Here is a 20,674-nt window from a genome sequence, read left to right as displayed (position 1 = left end):
ATGTCCAGTTTAGTAGACACATGGTTAATCAGAATTACATGTTACATTGTGTCATAATATTTTTTTAAACCCACAAGGATCTTCTAGATTAAAAAGATTGGCAAGATATCCCTGCCATGTGACACTTGTTTGGCTCTTCATCAACCATCGTGGTTGAGAGGAATTCCAGTTGCAGTACCAATGTGTAGAATCCTATAGAGTGATGCAGTAGTGTCCACTGTAAGGGTTGATATGCATTTAAAGCATGGAAACCTGTGCTTGTAAAAAAACAGCTATTGAATAGCTGTCCACTGTAGTGACCACTATGCGTCAGAGGGTTAAAAACAAAAACTAGCCACTCAGGTGGCACAGCGGTAAAAACACACACTGGAACCAGAGCTGAGATCTCGAACACATCATATCAAATCTCAGCTCTGCCTGCCGTCTAAGGCTGAGAGGCCACATGAACAACAATTGGCCTGTTGTTCAGATGGGCGGGAGTAAGCCAGATGGGGTCTCTCTCCCATGACTGGTGCAATTATGACCTCTGCTGGCTGATTGATGGCGCCTGCACAGAGATGAGAAGAGAGTGCTCTCAGGGTGTGTCTCTCCGAACACAACGCACTCGTCAAAGTGTAGGAAATAAGATGCATATGGCTGCTGCCCACGTGTCGGAGCGGGCGTGAGTTAGCTTCATTCTCCTCAATCAGAGCAGGGATCGGCATTGGTGGAGAGGAAGCATGATGCAATCGGACAATTGGACACGCTAAAAGGGAGAAAAAGGGGAGAAAATGCATAAACCAAAATAAAAAAAAACAAAAAAACAAAAAAAAAACTAAACTAAATGTAAAAAGAAATGAAAAATGACTTTGGTTGACATAAGTTTTATTATGCAAATAAATACAGAAGACAGTGATTTGTCAAACAACTTTGAACTGTATTTATTTATTTTTTAATGCATTTTCTCCCCATTTTCCTCCCGATTGAGCACACTCAATTTGTCTTCCGCTGCCGAGGGATACCCGATTACATCAGAGGAGAGCACGTCACTGTACATGCCTCTTCCGATACATGCACAGCCCTCCTTTTCTCGCCTCTGCATTCTGCATAGGGCGTCTCTTCCGACAATCAGGGTCCTTATACAGCGTATGAAAATCCCACCCACCCACACATAGTCTGGCCCCCACCCTGCATATACGTTGTCCAATTAATATCTGCTGCAGGCACTGCCAATTGTGCCCGTCAGATGGTGCCCAGACGACCGGTGGCAATGCAGAGTTTCAAACTGAGGAGTTCAGAATCTCTGCGTTGGTGTCCTAGAGGAATATCCCACTGCGCCACCTGGGCCTTTGATTTGTATTTAAACTAAAATTATGAAACTAATGCCAAAAACAGGTTTTAAACAGGTGGAACAATTTAGAACTCACAACGTATGATTGCATCGAATTTAAATAATGTACTCAGTAAAGTGCATAATCCTATTAAAATGGATTAGAGATATGGTATTAAAGTGCTTTAGTGGTGTTTTTATTTTATTTTATTAAATACAGGTACAAATTCCAACTTCTGGGTTATTTGTATCTTACATACTGTTTTTAAAATTTAAGTTTGTTTGAGCAAGATTTTAATCAGATAATTACCTGACCTTTGAAAGTAGTGAATTACATGGTTGTAGTTCTTAAAAATGCAGTGATCTGATCATGATATAACTGCATTCTGATCTTAGTCTCATCTTGACCTCCGTTATCTATTAGGTCTGTTGGTTTAAGTGCTAACAACATCTAGTTTGGTTTAAAATTACATCACTTAAAATGTACAACAGCATAAAAACAACAAAAATATAGTGAAAAGATAAGTTTTAATATGCTAACTACCCTTTATGTTGCAACTAATGCCAAGTTCACACTACACGACTTTCCCAGTCGTCAGGTCGCTGTACAGTTCACACTACACGACTGAATCTTTTGCACTCGGGAGTCTTTCAGTCAGTGTATATTTCACACTACACGACTGATCGGCGATCGGGGGTTTCACACTACACGATCCATCACCAACTGGAATCGCAGGTGAGCTTCTCTACGTTTAGTCACGAGAACAAACGCGAGAAGTGACGAGGGGTTTAATGATACCACGTCCAAAAATGCACGTCAACAAGTAGCGAGTGATCAAAGTTTGTGAGCTGATGTGCAGCGTAAAATCAAAGAGGAAAATAAATGAATCTGAGTGGATTTGGCAACACAAACAGTATAGATGGTTCTGTAGTAAGTTGGAGGTTAATTAATAATTTTGTAATGCAGCGTGGGTGTTATGTTTTGTAGAGGATCAAATCAGAAATACCGTAAAACGCATGTGTGTGCCGGTGTATCCTGATATAAACTATATCCTCTCCTGCATTTCCCCTCACGCTGTATCCTGCGTTCTCATTGGCTGTTCGACATGTCACTCATTTCCAGTCGTACATCTGAGATCAGATATCTGGCTTGCTAGAAAACTCGATCCAGTCGCCGAGCGCTCGGCGAGCCGGTCGGGTCGAGTTGTTGGATAGTTCACACATAGCGACTGAGAGCCGAGTTTTGATCGCCGAGCGAACGCTGAGTTGCTCCCGACCCGGAAAATCAATCGCCGACCAGTCGCCGAGCGAAATCTGGCCAAAAATCGTGTAGTGTGAACTAGGCATAAGTTGGCTCGTTCGCTTGATGATCTTGGTTTTTATCTTGATCTAGTGCTCTTTAGTCTGTGCCTTGGATTATTCAAGTATGGGTCTTGTCTTGATCTCAATCAGTCTGTGTGGTATGATGAGTCTTGAAGCTCAGACTTTGTGGTGTCCAAGAGGTCTGAAGGTGGTGAGGGCATGTAGGTAAGGTAGCAGATCATATGATTGGGCAAATCCAGTTGAGGCACCACCTGTAGCGCTTGTTTTCCCAGTGCATTTCTGAGCGCAATCCTGCTTAACTGCTGAAGACTTAGTGGTACAGCTGTACAAAAACAGAGAAAAATAGATGTCGTGTTTTATGTTGGGATATTTTAATGTAGTGCCCCCAATCCCCCCGATTTCAATTCAAATACTTGAATCTATCTAGCTCATCCAAAGAATGCTTCTCAGTCATTGGATTACATCAATTATTAGAAGGATTTTGGTCTGTGTTGCAGGTTTTACAGGTTGCTGTTGGGGTCCTTACTTTCCATGCTAAAACAATCAAATTGACAGATTAAAGAAATAACACTCCAAAGTGCCTTAGTATGTTACTGAGCCACGCACGACCAGGTACCAGAAGATTTTTAATACAACTTGACAGATTTCTCAAATCTCTGCAGTAATGAAACATGGTTCTTGCAAAGGATCTTCCCTTTATTGGTGTTGTAATGATAGTATTTAAAAGCACAGTCCTATTCCCCTATTCTAGTCGTGTCCAATTACCCTGATTGCGTCGTCTATACTGGTTCGACCCTTCACGGCTGACTGAGGACGCCTCTCAACTGACTTGCGCCCCCTCCGGTACGCAATCAGAACAGACTGCATTTTTCACCTGCACGAGTCGAGTTCATACACTAATGGACCCTGTGTACGGAGGGTCACACCCCCATCAGCATTATTCCTCAGCCCTGTGCAGGCACCATCAGTCAGCCAGCAGGGGCCGCAGTTGTACCAGTTATGAGGACCTATGATCCGACTCTCTACCCTCTAACCCTGAACAACAGTCAATCGTTGTTCATGCTGCCACCCAACCCAGTCGGAGAGGTAGAGTCGAGATTCGATGCGATGCATTCAGAACCCCAACTCTGGTGCACTAGCGTACTTTACTGCTGCACCACCTGAGCGGCCCCATTTCTACCATTTTTATACTCCAGTGTTATACTCCAGTGTTCTCTTTTCCATACTGGAAGAGAGAACTCCAATTAGGATAGTACTTTTCTGTTTATTTGATAAAGTGATTAGCTAAAATAATATAATTTTAAACCATGACACTTCCAGAGAAAATAACAGAGCTACTGGACCCCCTAATTGTTGGGGTTCAGCATTCAGATCTGTACTGTTCTATTTCTGTATGTCACAAAAGCAATCACCGATTTGTCAAAATATATGATGAGAAACATCTCAACAACATATATGATTTTGTTCCACATCTGTAAACCAGTGACTGGTACTCATTTCATTTCATGCATTTAGCAGATTCTTTCTATCCTACAAGAAAGCTATAACAACGTGGCCAAGCAGAATGCAAGCACGTGAGGTTTAAGGGGCCCAACAATGACAGCTTGGTGGTGGTGGGGTTTAAATCAGCGACGCTCTGATGACTGGTCCAGTACCTTTACCAGCTACCACTGCCCTGCTTCTTCCACCATTAAACTCTCTCATTTTCTCTGGACATTTGGATTTAAATTAAGATCAACTGGGCCTAATTAGCATTGTTATTAATATCTCTTACAATGGTAGCATGCTTACTGCTTGCATATATTATGCAGTATGCATGTCTGCAGTTATGTTTCTCCACCCACTTATTTCCACTTTGAACTTAATAGTGTGCTGTCAGGCATGTTTAGGTATGTTTAGGCAAGCATCACTTACCGAGTCAGGAAAAAGTTGTTTTACAGAAACATGTTTTAATTAAGCTAATATTCCCTGGATATAAATCCATTCCAATCTACCTGGATTGGTAGTTACATACATAAAACACTGCAAATCTAGCATTAATCAATTTCTTGTTTAAGTATAATTGAAGTCAGTTAATAGTAAATGTTTCATTACAGTCTATGACCTGATTTCTAACAACGGTTACAACATAAAACTTACTTTCATAGAACTTGAGGCAGAGAGCAGCTGGTGAGTCTGGTCTGGTGTAATGAACTGGCTGTTTACCAAGGTTATCTCTGGCAAACACGTTACCGCCGAACTCAACCAAAAGCTCAATCATGTCCACACTGTTTACTTTCGCAGCATGATGCAGGGCTGTCTCATGAAGTTTTGCCGCATTTACATTTGCACCTTGCAGGATAAAAACATTTAAAGACAAATAAATCCTAGATGTGAAGATGTATTTAGAAAGTAAACAATTTTACCATGGTAAATGCTTTACCTGCATTCAAAAGAATTTTAACACAGTCTAGACGCTTCCTGGCACAAGCCACATGAAGAGGGGTTCCGAAATGACAGTCATGGGCCTCCATAAGCGCCCCTTCAGCTATCATGAGCTGCACAACCTCAGGGTTACCTGATATACAGATACAGTTTAATATAGTGCATAAAACCACAGCTTTTTTTTAACACTTAGTTTGTTTGTTTTATTAGGATTTTAACGTCATGTTTTACACTTTTTGGTTACATCCATGACAGGAAACAGCAGTCACTCATGACACAAGACTCATAAGCTCACAAGGTTATATCGAACACAGTCATGGACAATTTTGTATCTCCAATTCACCTCACTCGCACGTCTTTGGACTGTGGGAGGAAACCGGAGCTCCCGGAGGAAACCCACACAGACACGGTGAGAACCGTGCCACCCCCCCTGCACAGAGAATAAAAATGGAGAGCAGCATATAACTTCCCGTATACAAAACTGCTCTGTGTGAACCTGTCTGTAGAAAGTGAAAAGCAGAAGTGCACGTGTCAGAGGGGGTTTGTTAAGTATTGCCTTACTGGGTCAGAGTAGGGGTCTGTAGCAGTAGGGGAATGATGAAACTAGGTAATTGACTACAACTAGACTGGGAGAAAAAGAAGGAAAACTGGACAGGTTAGACCCTTTAGAAGTCTATTGTATAAGTAAACAATGCATGGCATTTTCAGTTTAGAGACTGGTGAAAGAATGGTTCCCTTACCCCCCATGCAGGCCTCATGAAGGGGAGAGAAAGTGAAGAGACGAGGGTTTACCATGGCTCCATACTCTAGCAGCAGCTTCACACACTCCAGGTTACCAGCTGCACAAGCATCACATAATGGTGTGCTGCCATCTATATTCCGAGCATCCACCTAAACCAGTGAACATAAGGACACAACATGGTTTATAAATTATTCAGAATCATACAAACACAACTACAATGCCAGTAGCTTTTCTTTTTTCCAAAAAATCCTTCTTCTAAACATAACTATGTGAGAGAGTTACAAGCCAGGCTCACAAGGGGCTTTAATAAAAGCTTTAAAAAATAAATCCAAAATTTTTTTCCAGATCTATCCAGCATATGATCAATTTTATTGACAGGGTGGTTTGATGATACATCAGAGGTAGATGAGTGCTGAGGACTTGAGTTTGAAGTCTTTAAGGAGTTTAAAATGTTCTGCTTGTCTCTGTGTGTGTCTTGTTAGAGTAGTCAGATTTTCAGGTTAGTCCCATTTCATTTCTATCTTTTTTAGAAACAAAAAGAAATAAGACTGGCTTTGTAAAATAACCCTAGTACATACACCGATCAACCATAACAGTAAAACCACCTCCTTGTTTCTACACTCTCTGTCCATTTGATCAGCTCCACTTAAAATGAGTGGATAAGACACAGCAGCGCTGATGGAGTTTTTAAACACCTCACTGTCACTGCTGGACTGAGAATAGTCCACCAACCAAAAATATCCAGCCAACAGCGCCCTGTGGGCAGTGTCCTGTGACCACTGATGAAGGTCTAGAAGATGACCAACTCAAACAGCGGCAATAGATGAGCGATCGTCTCTTAAACGGTATTTAAAAACTCCAGCAGCGCTGCTGTCTTATCCACTCATACCAGCACAACACACACTCACACAACACCACCATGTCAGTGTCACTGCAGTGCTGAGAATGATCCACCACCCAAATAATACCTACTCTGTGGTGGTCCTGGGAGAGTCCTGACCATTGAAGAACAGCATGAAAGGGAGCTAACAAAGCATGCAGAGACACAGATGGACTACAGTCAGTAATTGTAGAACTACAAAGTGCTTCAATATGGTAAGTGGAAATGATAAAATGAACAGTGAGTGTAGAAACAAGGAGGTGGTTTTAATGTTATGGTTGATTGGTGTATGTCATTATTTGTTGCCTTGCATTGGATCCCTGTCCAGGGTGTATTTCTGCTTTGCACCCAGTGCCTCCAGGTGGCACCCTACCCACAACTGATTGATGATTGTTTCTGTATTATTTATTTTTTTAATGTATTGCGATATGTAGTCTTTGTCTTTCACTCCTGTACTTTAGGCATTTATTCAGGATATGCTTTAGGGGGATTGGTGTCTGACATTCTTTGCAAAGTGTGGTGCCTTCTCCTAATTTAATAAGTGTTGAATTATTAAATAACTTTGACATGTTTTATTCTGAGAAATCATAAACAAAGCATCCAGCACAAATCTTACATTGGCACCGGCTTCCAGGAGCAGCTTGACACACTGTGTCTGGCCTTGTATACAAGCCTCATGCAGTGGAGTGATGGAGTCCACAGCTACGATGTTGACCAACGCTCCATTTTTAATAAGCTGCTGAAGTTCTGCTGCTCGCCCCTGAGCTGCTGCTTCATGCACTGCTGAACGCTCCGTCCAAAAGCCCAGGCCATGTGCTACAAACAGGAAAACATTACTAATGAAAGTCATGAGATATTAGCTTTACATTATACTGCAAAATACAAACTAGTTTAATTATTTATTAGGATTTTAACATCATGTTTTACACACTTTGGTTACATTCATGACAGGACAGGTTATTACTTGTTACACAAGATTCATCAGTTTACTTCACAAGTTTAATGTCAAATACAGACTGTATCTCCAATTCACCTCACTTGCATGTCTTTGGACTGTGGGAGGAAACCGGAGCTCCCGGAGGAAACCCACACAGACACAGGGAGAACATGCAAACTCCAAACAGAAAGGAGCCGGACCGCTCCACCTGGGGAACCCAGGACCTTCTTGCTGTGAGGCGACAGTGCTACCCATTGAGCCACTGTGCCGCCCTCTCAATATGCAACACGTGCATTATTCAGGGAAAAAAGTCATATTAAACTAATTTTGGATTAATGTTCTAATTACATAGTCATAGAAACATAATAGTTTTTTTTTTTTTTTTATATATATATTTTTTATCCCCCAGTCTAGTCGTGTCCAATTACCCTGAATGCTTCCTCTATGCTGATTCGACCCTTCACCGCTGACTGAGGACGCCTCTCAACTGACATGCGCCCCCTCCGGCACGTACAGTCAGTACAAACTGCATTTTTCACCTGCACGAGTCGAGTTCATATACTTGACAGGCACTGTGCACGGAGGGCCACACCCCCATCAGCATTATTCCTCAGCCCTGTGCAGGCTCCATCAGTCAGCCAGCAGGGGCCGCAGTCGCACGAGCTATGAGGACCTATAATCCGACTTTCTTACCCCTAAGAACAACAGCCAATCGTTACTGCCACCCAGCCTAGTCGGAAAGGCAGAGCTGAGGTTCGATACGTACTTTACAATAGTTTACAATTCTTTAACTATTTACAATTTATAATAGTTAAAGAAAATATTCAAATCCCAAAATTGCCTGAACATACATGTTCCTTAAAGGTGTATGTAAAATACTGATTTCAGTTGTACATCCTGAAACACACCTAGCATTTTTCCCATTATTGTATCTGGTGTGAAAAGAATCTGGTCAGCGGTAGTGGGTGACTAACAAACTGTTTGTTAGGAAATTGAGAGGAAATTGTATACCCACAAAGTGCACTTGTGTGGTAGGCACATCCAATTAAATGGCCAGTGAGTTCAGGAACAAAGTATGTTTACATAAAAAGCTGGTACCTGAGTGCATGTTGACAAATGTAAGCACTGAACAAACATTTGTCTCCAGCAGCGAGTTAGTAAAAGATGCACTGAATGAAAGACCACTTTTCTGTTAAACTGTTGTCAATAAACCTGTAGTAATTTTAGACAATAATAAATTATACTAGAATAATAAATTATACAAATGGAACAGTGATAGCCTAGTGGGTAAAGCTTCGAGCTATCAATTGAAAAGTTAAGAGGTCGAATTCCAGCTCTGCCATGCAGCCACTGTTGGGCCCTTGAGCAAGGCCCTTAACCCTTTCTGCTCCAGGGGTGCTGTACAATGGCTGACCTTGTGCTCTGACCCCAGCTTCCAAACAGAAGCTGATTTCATTGAAGAAAGAATTTCATTGTACTGTACACCTGTGTATGTACAGTGTATCACAAAAGTGAGTACACCCCTCACATTTCTGCAGATATTTAAGTATATCTTTTCATGGGACAACACTGACAAAATGACACTTTGACACAATGAAAAGTAGTCTGTGTGCAGCTTATATAACAGTGTAAATTTATTCTTCCCTCAAAATAACTCAATATACAGCCATTAATGTCTAAACCACCGGCAACAAAAGTGAGTACACCCCTTAGTGAAAGTTCCTGAAGTGTCAATATTTTGTGTGGCCACCATTATTTCCCAGAACTGCCTTAACTCTCCTGGGCATGGAGTTTACCAGAGCTTCACAGGTTGCCACTGGAATGCTTTTTCACTCCTCCATGACGATATCACGGAGCTGGCGGATATTCGAGACTTTGCGCTCCTCCACCTTCCGCTTGAGGATGCCCCAAAGATGTTCTATTGGGTTTAGGTCTGGAGACATGCTTGGCCAGTCCATCACCTTTACCCTCAGCCTCTTCAATAAAGCAGTGGTCGTCTTAGAGGTGTGTTTGGAGTCATTATCATGCTGGAACACTGCCCTGCGACCCAGTTTCTGGAGGTAGGGGATCATGCTCTGCTCAGTATTTCACAGTACATATTGGAGTTCATGTGTCCCTCAATGAAATGTAACTCCCCAACACCTGCTGCACTCATGCATCCCCAGACCATGGCATTCCCACCACCATGCTTGACTGTAGGCATGACACACTTATCTTTGTACTCCTCACCTGATTGCCGCCACACATGCTTGAGACCATCTGAACCAAACAAATTAATCTTGGTCTCATCAGACCATAGTACATGGTTCCAGTAATCCATGTCCTTTGTTGACATGTCTTCAGCAAACTGTTTGCGGGCTTTCTTGTGTAGAGACTTCAGAAGAGGCTTCCTTCTGGGGTGACAGCCATGCAGACCAATTTGATGTAGTGTGCGGCGTATGGTCTGAGCACTGACAGGCTGACCCCCCACCTTTTCAATCTCTGCAGCAATGCTGACAGCACTCCTGCGCCTATCTTTCAAAGACAGCAGTTGGATGTGACGCTGAGCACGTGCACTCAGCTTCTTTGGACGACCAACGCGAGGTCTGTTCTGAGTGGACCCTGCTCTTTTAAAACGCTGGATGATCTTGGCCACTGTGCTGCAGCTCAGTTTCAGGGTGTTGGCAATCTTCTTGTAGCCTTGGCCATCTTCATGTAGCGCAACAATTCGTCTTTTAAGATCCTCAGAGAGTTCTTTGCCATGAGGTGCCATGTTGGAACTTTCAGTGACCAGTATGAGAGAGTGTGAGCGCTGTACTACTAAATTGAACACACCTGCTCCCTATGCACACCTGAGACCTAGTAACACTAACAAATCACATGACATTTTGGAGGGAAAATGACAAGCAGTGCTCAATTTGGACATTTAGGGGTGTAGTCTCTTAGGGGTGTACTCACTTTTGTTGCCGGTGGTTTAGACATTAATGGCTGTATATTGAGTTATTTTGAGGGAAGAATAAATTTACACTGTTATATAAGCTGCACACAGACTACTTTTCATTGTGTCAAAGTGTCATTTTGTCAGTGTTGTCCCATGAAAAGATATACTTAAATATCTGCAGAAATGTGAGGGGTGTACTCACTTTTGTGATACACTGTATATATGGCAAATAAATGCATTCTACTGTATTCTATAAATACATGCACTATATAAAGTTTTATTTTAACCACCTGAACATCACATTAAAAAACCATATAGCCACACTTCGTTGATGCTACACTATATGGTCACAAGTATGATGACATCTGACCATGAGCTTGCTGGACATCCCATTTTCAAACTATTAGTATTAGTAGAACAAGGCAAGTTCTTTATTACCAAACTATTTTAATGTAATGGCATGTTGCCATATTAAAACAGAAAGAGCCTTCCCTAAACCTTTACTCTGCAAGTTGGAAGCACACAATGTTCTACAACATCACTGTTTGCAGAAAAACAATAAAGACATGCCAAAACACAGAACCATTACACCACTCCAAAATCATTAAGCAGTGTGGTGTCTAATTGCTGCAATTTGTGCAACCACCAAACCTAGCCTGTTATGATTGGGGAAGGAAGGACCCAAGGATGCAGAGGAAGTTGGATAAAGGGTTTTATTTACTAAATAATAAACACAATATACAAGAAAATAAACAGAATAACACAAATAACAAAAAGGGGAAGCGCGAGGCGCGAACCCTGGTCGCTCACCTCCTGGCTGGGAGCTAACGCAGCCTGCCACAGCAGCGCTGAAAGCAAAACCGCTCCCAGCACTAAAGAGGTGAAGCGACCGGGTTCGCGAGGTGGAAAACCTCGCGCTGTTGGCCGGAGAAGGGGGAAAAAACACGGGCTTCTTACAAGCCCGGGTGTTACGGTCGGCAGCAAGGATTGCTGGAACGCAACCGCGTCATTACGCTACAGAACACAGCGGCGCTGTCACCAGCCAAGTTGGCTGGGAAGTGGCCGCTGTAATAGCGCTCCAGACGGCGGAACGCGACGCTGTCACCAGCGGTTTACGCTGGGAGGGGATCGCGTTCCTCTGGGCGCGTTAACAGGATCTCATGGTGGCGGCGGCACGGCGGCTCGACGGCTCGGCGGCAGCGGCCCGACGGCGACCTGAAGGCAGCGACCAGGCGGCGGCGGCGGCACGACAGCGGCGCCTCAAATGGCGGCAGCTTGGCGGCGGCGGCCTGGTGGCGCCCCAATACCGGTGGCCCGGCGGCAGCGGCACAGCGGCGGCGGCACAGTGCGGCGGCACAATCTAGAGATAAAACAAATAAAAAAAACATAAAAGGGCACCGCAGTGCCAAACAAACTGAAAGAAAGAAAAAGGCCAACAAACACAGAAGATGCGACGGCTGCAGCTCTGCGCCTATCCCTTAAATAGGGGAAGGCACAGGACACAGCTGCAGCGCATTCGCCCTAACGAGCTGGCCAGGTATTTCAGCCAGCTCGTTCACTGCTCTGTAAGGCCTGTGGCGTCAGGGAGAGATGGCACATTCCCCTGACGCCACAGAACCTAACAGTACCCCCTTCTTAAGGAGACCTCTCCTGAGGTCTCTAGCCGGCGGTCCCGTCCCCTCCAGTGGCTAAGAGCCACTGGGGGAGTGCCCCCCCAAAAAAATTTTTGGGAGAGAACGGGGTCCTCTGCTGGGTCCAGGAATGGTCGCATCTTACTGTTATGCTTGGGGAAGGAAGGACCCAAGGATGCAGAGGAAGTTGGATAAAGGGTTTTATTTACTAAATAATAAACACAATATACAAGAAAATAAACAGAATAACACAAATAACAAAAAGGGGAAGCGCGAGGCGCGAACCCTGGTCGCTCACCTCCTGGCTGGGAGCTAACGCAGCCTGCCACAGCAGCGCTGAAAGCAAAACCGCTCCCAGCACTAAAGAGGTGAAGCGACCGGGTTCGCGAGGTGGAAAACCTCGCGCTGTTGGCCGGAGAAGGGGGAAAAAACACGGGCTTCTTACAAGCCCGGGTGTTACGGTCGGCAGCAAGGATTGCTGGAACGCAACCGCGTCATTACGCTACAGAACACAGCGGCGCTGTCACCAGCCAAGTTGGCTGGGAAGTGGCCGCTGTAATAGCGCTCCAGACGGCGGAACGCGACGCTGTCACCAGCGGTTTACGCTGGGAGGGGATCGCGTTCCTCTGGGCGCGTTAACAGGATCTCATGGTGGCGGCGGCACGGCGGCTCGACGGCTCGGCGGCAGCGGCCCGACGGCGACCTGAAGGCAGCGACCAGGCGGCGGCGGCGGCACGACAGCGGCGCCTCAAATGGCGGCAGCTTGGCGGCGGCGGCGGCGGCCTGGTGGCGCCCCAATACCGGTGGCCCGGCGGCAGCGGCACAGCGGCGGCGGCACAGTGCGGCGGCACAATCTAGAGATAAAACAAATAAAAAAAACATAAAAGGGCACCGCAGTGCCGAACAAACTGAAAGAAAGAAAAAGGCCAACAAACACAGAAGATGCGACGGCTGCAGCTCTGCGCCTATCCCTTAAATAGGGGAAGGCACAGGACACAGCTGCAGCGCATTCGCCCTAACGAGCTGGCCAGGTATTTCAGCCAGCTCGTTCACTGCTCTGTAAGGCCTGTGGCGTCAGGGAGAGATGGCACATTCCCCTGACGCCACAGAACCTAACAATGCCCCAGTGTTTTCCATACATATAAACTAATTTAGGAGAGAAAACCTTGTTGTTGGGGGTGTTGCACATGTGATTTTTAGAAGAAAGGGGTTTTAAAATGTATGATGCAGTATTGAAATATACACAAATAAATAAAAACATATACAATTTGTGCTTTCATTGCTTCAACAGGCAGCTTAACAATCAGAAGATGCACCTCTCACGTCTGGCAACTTCTGCACTTGCCAGTCATGCTCTGCAAGTGGTGCATTACTAATATTAACAAAAACAGCCTATTAATATCTCAACTGGCAACTGTCAGATTTACTATTTGTAAATCAAACCAATTTGCATTGTCATGGCATACCATAAATACACAAGTAAGACAGCCCCAGGTCAGTGCACTCGCACTACTTTTGAATGCTGCTACTACATATAAACCAAGATCTTAACAAATATTGTTATTGACACACACATTTTTGGTAAAGTGCCATAATTAAGCATGATGACCATTGTGCTAAATTTACTTCAAATTGTCTGTCACTTTTGGTTTATTTTATTTAAAATAAAAAAGTTAGCAAATTACGTTACAACTGCTTAAATGTAATGAACTTGAATCAAGTGCTAGCGTCCTTCAGCCCCTTAAAAATGTTAACAAAAATAAAAAGTGGCTAAATTAGCTGTAAACACACTGGACTTACACTTGTGCATCATAGTTTCAACTTCACTGTAAATGCATTTACAGTTGACCAAAGTAGCACTCAAAACTGGTTTGCTGGAATCCACTTTTCCATATCACTGTACCCAAAAGTACAATATGGTATGCTTTCATATCCAGAACTATTTGTGCTGTACTTAATGTGCTATTGTCCAAATGTAATTGCACAATGGTACCCATAAAAGTAGGAGTTCTCATTCTCTCAGTCATTCTCTACCAGAAACTGAGAGCAAATATGCCCCTGTAACGATAAACATGTGCAGTAACAACAAGACGATTTTTGGTTTACCTGCTGCAGTTGTCATGGTGTTTTATTATTGTAAGCCCTGTTTACATTTTTTATGTTTTTCATGACACCACTATAATAAAATCTATTGAATTTGGGTTTTAAATAGAGTTTGTTTCAGTCCAGTGGCAATTCTGTTCTACAAATAATGGTCTGATCCGTTTCTAGCTTTTACCAATATAACACTGTCTCAAAGCAGCCTTTTAAAAATCCAGATCCAAACTATTATTAAGCAGCCTAGGGATGAAACAGCAAGGAAGAGACCTAATAAGTACCACAACTCAAAACTGACCCATAATTCTTGAGCTGCTTGTTTATTAAATTAAGAAAAGCAAAATGTAACAATATAAAAAAAAAACCTTGATTTAACTAGTATAACAAGACATTGCAGTGAACAAACATAAATCAGGCATCATGTGTACTCTAAGAAGTTTGCCACAGCCATGACAACTACGTCTGAATAAACTACAGTCTGAATAAGTAAATACCACTATTTAATAGGGGTGCATTTCACTATGACATTACACTATGGAGTTCAAAGCTAGCTATACATACACACACACACACACACACACACACACACACACACACAAACTGTATGGCCAAGAAATATATGGACACCTGAAAATGTGTTTTTGGAAACTGTGCACAATGTAGAATAATATGTTGAAACTACTGCATTTATTTATTTATTAGGATTTTAATGTCATGTTTTACACACTTTGGTTAAATTCATGACAGACACGGTAGTTATTCGTTACACAAGATTCATCAATTCACAAGTTTAATGTCAAACACAGTCATGGACGGTTCCGGGAGGGCTCGCACTTACGTGCTTGCGTCAGACGTAACCTGGTGTTGTGATCTCGTCACCATGACTACCATTACCTCAGTTCAGAGCAACTCCATCGTGTCATTAAGGGAAATGCCATTCAGTCGTAGTAGTAATCAGGATAAATTAGTAACTTAAGAATTAGGGCCACCCAGACCAAGTTTAAACATCAAGCAAGTATCTACAAAGGGGGGAAAATCATATAAGTTACAAGTAAATTACAAGTAATGTAATTTTAAATTGTGATTACACTTATTGTATCTCCCCAATTGTTTAATTGTACTTCTTTATTCATTGCACATCAGCCCTGATGTCAATCTTTATTCTGGATCTGCTGCACCTAAAAATAAAATGCTATCTGATGAAGACTGAATTAAATTGTTAGTGTGAAGGCTTTACTTCATTTTATGATTAATGGTAAAGCTGGTCTCTCTCCATGTTCAAAGTTATTTGTGAGGGCAAACTGACAGACAACTTAAGATGTTAATTATTTAAGCTTTAATTTACCCATTGAACGGGTCACCTTGGCCATCATCGCAAAAATTGCCTGCGAGAGATTTGGCAGGAGCCGCCACTGGTTATTGGGATATAAACTGACGCCTTTTAATCTTCCAGCCATTGAGTGATTGTCGTGGTACGTTACCGAGCAAAATTTTGTCAACACCAAATCTTCTTCAGAATCTTAAAGTATTACTCATGTAATGTTATTGATTTCTGTGTCTTAATTCATCCTCAAGCACTGAATGATCTTCTGTGTAGTGGAGATGCACGTATGTGTAAGAACTGAAAAGCAATACTTCATTTCTATGTCTTATGAGTTGTGGCGTTATATTATGTAGTTGTTAGCACTGTACTAAGACAATGTAAGTATGGTTCACATGGCGTGTTGTGGTGTAATGGAAATATTCATGGTTAGAATGCACTACCTAAATTAATATAATATAATGCAGTAGGAAGTAATGACTGCACAGAACAGTTCCAAAACAAAACAGCCAACCTAACCATAAGTAACGGGCTGAGTTTAGGAAATGACACGTTGTCGTTTGTTTAATAGACAAAAAACCTGAATTAAATACTTACGAAGCGAGAACACGCTTAACAATTCATCGCTTTATATTAAACTAACAAGCTAACAACACTAAGTAGCTCATAAAGCTAGCTAGCAAGTCTTACCTATATCACTAAAGAGAGATGGGCGTGTGTGTATATCCATTTTCTCCTTTCATTCTAATGAAACATGAAAGTGCACGGTATATAATATACAATACATCTAATAGTTGTTTAATTAACGATTATAACAACAAGTGTTAACTGGCTAACTTGTTTTGTTGTCGTTCATTTCGGCGTCTTAATATCATCAGCTGGTCTAAAGTCAGTGGCCGTGTTCCCAATCGCTACCTACCTACCGATCTATAGTGCACTACATGTAGAGTGGATATCATTATTTTAACAAATCTAGTGTACTTATGTAGGGATCAGGGAGCCATATTATTACGAGGTTGATGTGAGGCTCAGTTTCAATTTCTATTTCATATTCAGTTTAGTTTCAGTTTTTTATTTCTTAGTTTCTTTTTTAGTCCTTTTAGTTGTAGTCTTTTAGATAGTACATAACTGTTGTGATAAAATTAAACTAGCAAAAACCATATGGCTTACAATATGTAGATAAATTGATATGAGCTTGTTCACTACATTTGCATTTATTTGAGTTTTTTTGTCTATAATTGCATAGACAAACCATAATGCTGTCTAATTAGGAAATAAAGTACAAGCAATCCCATAATTTAATGGTATACTATTAAGTGCTGTCAAGTCGCCTCACAGTAAAAGAGCCTGGGTTCGACCAGGGTCCTTGCATGTTCTCCCTGTGCCAGCATGGGTTTTCTCTGGGTGCTCGGGTTTCTTCACACAAGTCACAAGAGTAAACTAAACTAGAGTAATGAAATGTTTACTATGAAAGCACTTCTGTAAATTGCTCTGGATAAGAGCATCTGCTAAATGCCGAAAATGTAAATGTAAATTAAGTCAAAAGACATTAAGCCAGGCCAATTGGACCTACTTAAATTTGCTCCACGTGTGTGTGTCTACCCTGTGATGGAATGGTGACCTGTATTTGGTGTTTCACGCCTTTTGCCCAATTAATCATACCCACAGCAACTCTGACCATGAACTCTAACCTCTGGCATAATAAAAAGACATCAAAAACAAGGTACAAATACAAAATGAATACAACACAATCCATCGTAGAGCATTACTAACTCACCGATTTACCCAGTAACACACAACTAATGGTAATTTTAAGTAGCCTGTCCATGTTTTTGGGAGTTAAAAGGAAAACAACAGACCTGGTAGAAACTCACTTAGACTTAGCCTATTCACTATCCACATCCTATCCACAACTAATGGGAATTTAAAGTAGCCAGTCCATTTACTGGCATGTTGTTGGAAAGTGGAAAAAAACCCAGAGCATTTAGCCAGGCCAATTGGACCTACTAAAATTTGCCCCCACGTGTGTGTGTGTCTACCCTGTGATGGGATGGTGACCTGTCTGTGGTGTTTCCTGCCTTTTGCCCAATTAATCATACCCACAGCAACTCTGACTACGATAAGATGGTGGTAAACCAGACTAAATGAATGAAAATTAAATCTGACTCCATGCAACCGTATGGATAGTTTCTCTCTAGAAGATCCTTTTCAGGCTTCATAATTTCTTGTTCATTGTCAATCTTTTACCCTCAACTCTTCCAAACATAATTGTATTTTTCAATGAAACGGTTCCCATAATGTGTCCAGAATTAGAAAGCTTCAGTTTGTATATCTGGGCTTTAAGTGAGAGATTACGTTTGATTTGATTCAAGATTCATTTGTTTATCTCATTTGCCATTCAAAATACTGTCAAAAGTCTAAAAGCAGTGACATTCTGTCTGTCCAACTTTTTATTGTCCAGCTTTTACATCCACACCTAACCACAGAAAAGACCACAGTCTAAACAATTCTTTGTTTGGAGAGAAAAATTAAGTTCCTTTATTCTTGTTCTTCAAGTGCCAGTGTCGCAATTCCTGACTGCTGGATTCTTTGCTGTTAATAATTGATTAATAATTGACAACAAAAGCTCAATGTTAGTGTTTTTACCTGGTCTCTTGAATTTTGTCTTATTTATACTGAGCTGAAGTCCCATGTCTTCACTCTGTTTTTGTTATTTTTTTAGCCACTCCCATATTTTTAGTGGTCACCATTCTGGTCCGCATACCTAAATTGGCACAGTTTTTGTGTTGGATGTTCCTCCTGATGCAACCCTCCTTAGTTTTATCTAGGCTTGGGACAGGCACTGAGAGCACACTGACAAGTGCACCTCCTAATGGCTAGGCTGTTCGGCCATTCACCACCCCCCAACCCCCCAAACAAGACATAACCAATCATGTCTGTGTTGACGCCCAACCGCTAAGAAACCTGGATTTTTACTCAGTTTCTTAACTTTCCTTGTAGGGGCCTTCAAGTCTTTCTGATTTTCTGCTATGAGTGTTGTGCCATTAGCATATTAAAAATTATGTCTTTTCCATCAATCTTGAATCATCGATTACTTTCATGTAGTCCTACTCTCTCATTATATGTTCATTGTACAGGTTGAACAGAAATGGTGACATATTGCAGCTTTGTGTAACTATTTTGCCAATGTGGAACCAGTTTGTTCACATTCTTTCTTGACTAGGTCTTGACAAGTGTCACTTGTTAACATCAGCAACTAGGAATCCAGAAGGTTTTGATCTAGCTGTGTCATACACACAAGTTGCACTTAGTAAGTTAATTGCCTTCCAAAAGTTGGGTCCCATCTTCTGGCACTATACTGACATTCTGTTTTAAATGTGATTTACTTGCATTTTATTGTAGAAGACCAAAGTTTTAGGTTATATAGACATACTAAAAAGACATCAAAAACTTGGCAAAAGGTACGAATACAAATGGAAAAACATGGCAATCTATCAAAGAGCGTCACTAACTCACCGATTCATTTAGTAACACACAACTAATGGTAATTCTAAGTAGCCTGTCCATGTTTTTGGAGTTAAAAGGAAACCAACAGACTTAGTGGAAGCTCACTAAGACTTAGCCTATTCACTCACACACACACACAACTAATTGGAATTTAAAGTAGCCAGTCAATTTACTGGCATGTTGATGGAAAATAGAAGAAAACCAAAGTACTCAGTGGAAACTCACTTGGGCACAGAAAGGTCATGCAAAACTTCAGACAGACATTGGCCAGAATTGTTGCAGCTGGTAAAGGGAAGCCATAGAATAGTGGTCAAGGTACTGGACTAGTAATCAGAAGGTCACTTGTTCAATCCCCACCACTGCCAGGTTACTGCTGTTGGGCCCCTGAGCAAGGCCTTTAACCTTCGATTGCTCAGACTGTATACTGTAACTGTAATGTAAGTCGCTTTGGATAAAGGTGTCTGCTAAATGCCAGAAATGTAATGTAAAATGTAGACCTTTTGATACTGAATTTAATCCTCGTCTCCAGTCACTTATCTGTATGAATTTTAGCATGTTACAACAACCATGCCTGCATGGGGTTTCTTCCACCTCTGAAAAGCATTCAGAACGTGAATTGGTTACTCTTAACTGACCTAGGTGTGTGCACTAGGCCCACTGCAACCCTCACCAAGATTTATTTATAAAAATAAATAAATGCGTAAACCTGTTAAAATGAGCATTTACTCACACAAGTCCTCACAATTTGTATTTATTAAAATCACATAGCACAGCAGCTTTAATGCACATCTACAATCAAAAGTAAAATTTACAATACAAACACAAACACATCAACATTTTCTACCAACCGTAATACTTTCAAGTATATGCCAAACATGGAAATTGGAGCAAAGGCAAGTGCATATTAATTATTAAATCTAAAACTATTTTACAAAAGACTATACCGCCCGCCTGAGTTTTATTATTGCTATGCACAGAAAATAATAAAGCTTTTTCCTTCAGCACCTTTCATAAAATGTATTCACCTGTACAAACCTTTAAGTTCTCACTCATTTCTGCTTTCTGCTTGGATCACTGTTTCCTATTACATCTGTTATTTCTGAAGGTTCCTTGCTTATGCTTTTGCATCTGTATCTGTCAACATGTGCAGCATTGTGCGCACATTAATGCACAAATGCCTGTCAACAAAAAAATATAACTAAATATACAGATTATAAAGAATAAAGTAGGTGCTCTTTTCTATATGCAATGTCATTTTAATCACAGAAATGGTGAGTACAGTGTTATAGTTTGTACATTTAAAAAAACATTTATTAGTATGTTTAATTTTAACTCGACACTAAAAGTTTAGCCTCTTCTGGCAGAATTTGAAGCATTTGTGGCGGAATGTTGGAGCATTTTTCAAAAACAGGGCAGTGCTAGCTTAGCAGTTAAAGTACTAGACTATTAATCAGAAAGTTGCCCTACCACCACCATCAAAAGGCCTTTGTTGGGGCCTAGAGTCAGGCCCTCAACCCTCAATATGTATTCAGTCATAATTGTATGTTGCTTTGAATAAAAAGCGTTAGAAAATCTTCTAGTTC

General features: G+C 41.7%; 1 protein-coding gene across 2 annotated transcripts; it reads right to left on the bottom strand.

Annotated features, from left to right (window-relative positions):
• Nucleotides 1-847: 847 nt before the first annotated feature.
• asb13b (ankyrin repeat and SOCS box containing 13b) lies at nt 848-16,499 on the bottom strand. 2 transcript variants are annotated; one of them, XM_062998506.1, is made up of 7 exons: nt 16,422-16,499; nt 16,275-16,328; nt 7,295-7,494; nt 5,797-5,947; nt 5,055-5,189; nt 4,772-4,963; nt 848-2,954 (listed from the first exon to the last, which is right to left on the bottom strand). In XM_062998506.1, the coding sequence occupies exons 2-7, from the start codon at nt 16,312-16,314 to the stop codon at nt 2,758-2,760; spliced, it is 915 nt and encodes a 304-aa protein (XP_062854576.1). In that variant the 5' UTR covers nt 16,315-16,328; nt 16,422-16,499; the 3' UTR covers nt 848-2,757. The 2 variants fall into 2 exon arrangements, with proteins under 2 accessions (XP_062854576.1, XP_062854575.1); XM_062998505.1 differs by having other exon boundaries at nt 16,275-16,458.
• Nucleotides 16,500-20,674: the final 4,175 nt, after the last annotated feature.

Source organism: Trichomycterus rosablanca, chromosome 7 (genome assembly GCF_030014385.1).
Source record: "Trichomycterus rosablanca isolate fTriRos1 chromosome 7, fTriRos1.hap1, whole genome shotgun sequence".
NCBI classification, from domain to species: Eukaryota; Metazoa; Chordata; class Actinopteri; order Siluriformes; family Trichomycteridae; genus Trichomycterus; species Trichomycterus rosablanca.
Note: the sequence above shows the minus strand (reverse complement) of the source record. Positions and strands in the feature narration are given on the sequence as shown.

Coding starts and splice junctions, on each gene's coding strand:
- asb13b (XM_062998506.1), bottom strand. CDS start 16,314: ATGGATATACACACACGCCCATCTCTCTTTAGTGATATAG. Junction 5,948..7,294: donor TCCTGGAAGCCGGTGCCAAT/GTAAGATTTGTG, acceptor TCACTGGTTTAG/GTGGATGCTCGGAATATAGA. Junction 5,190..5,796: donor TCATGAGGCCTGCATGGGGG/GTAAGGGAACCA, acceptor TCTGTATATCAG/GTAACCCTGAGGTTGTGCAG.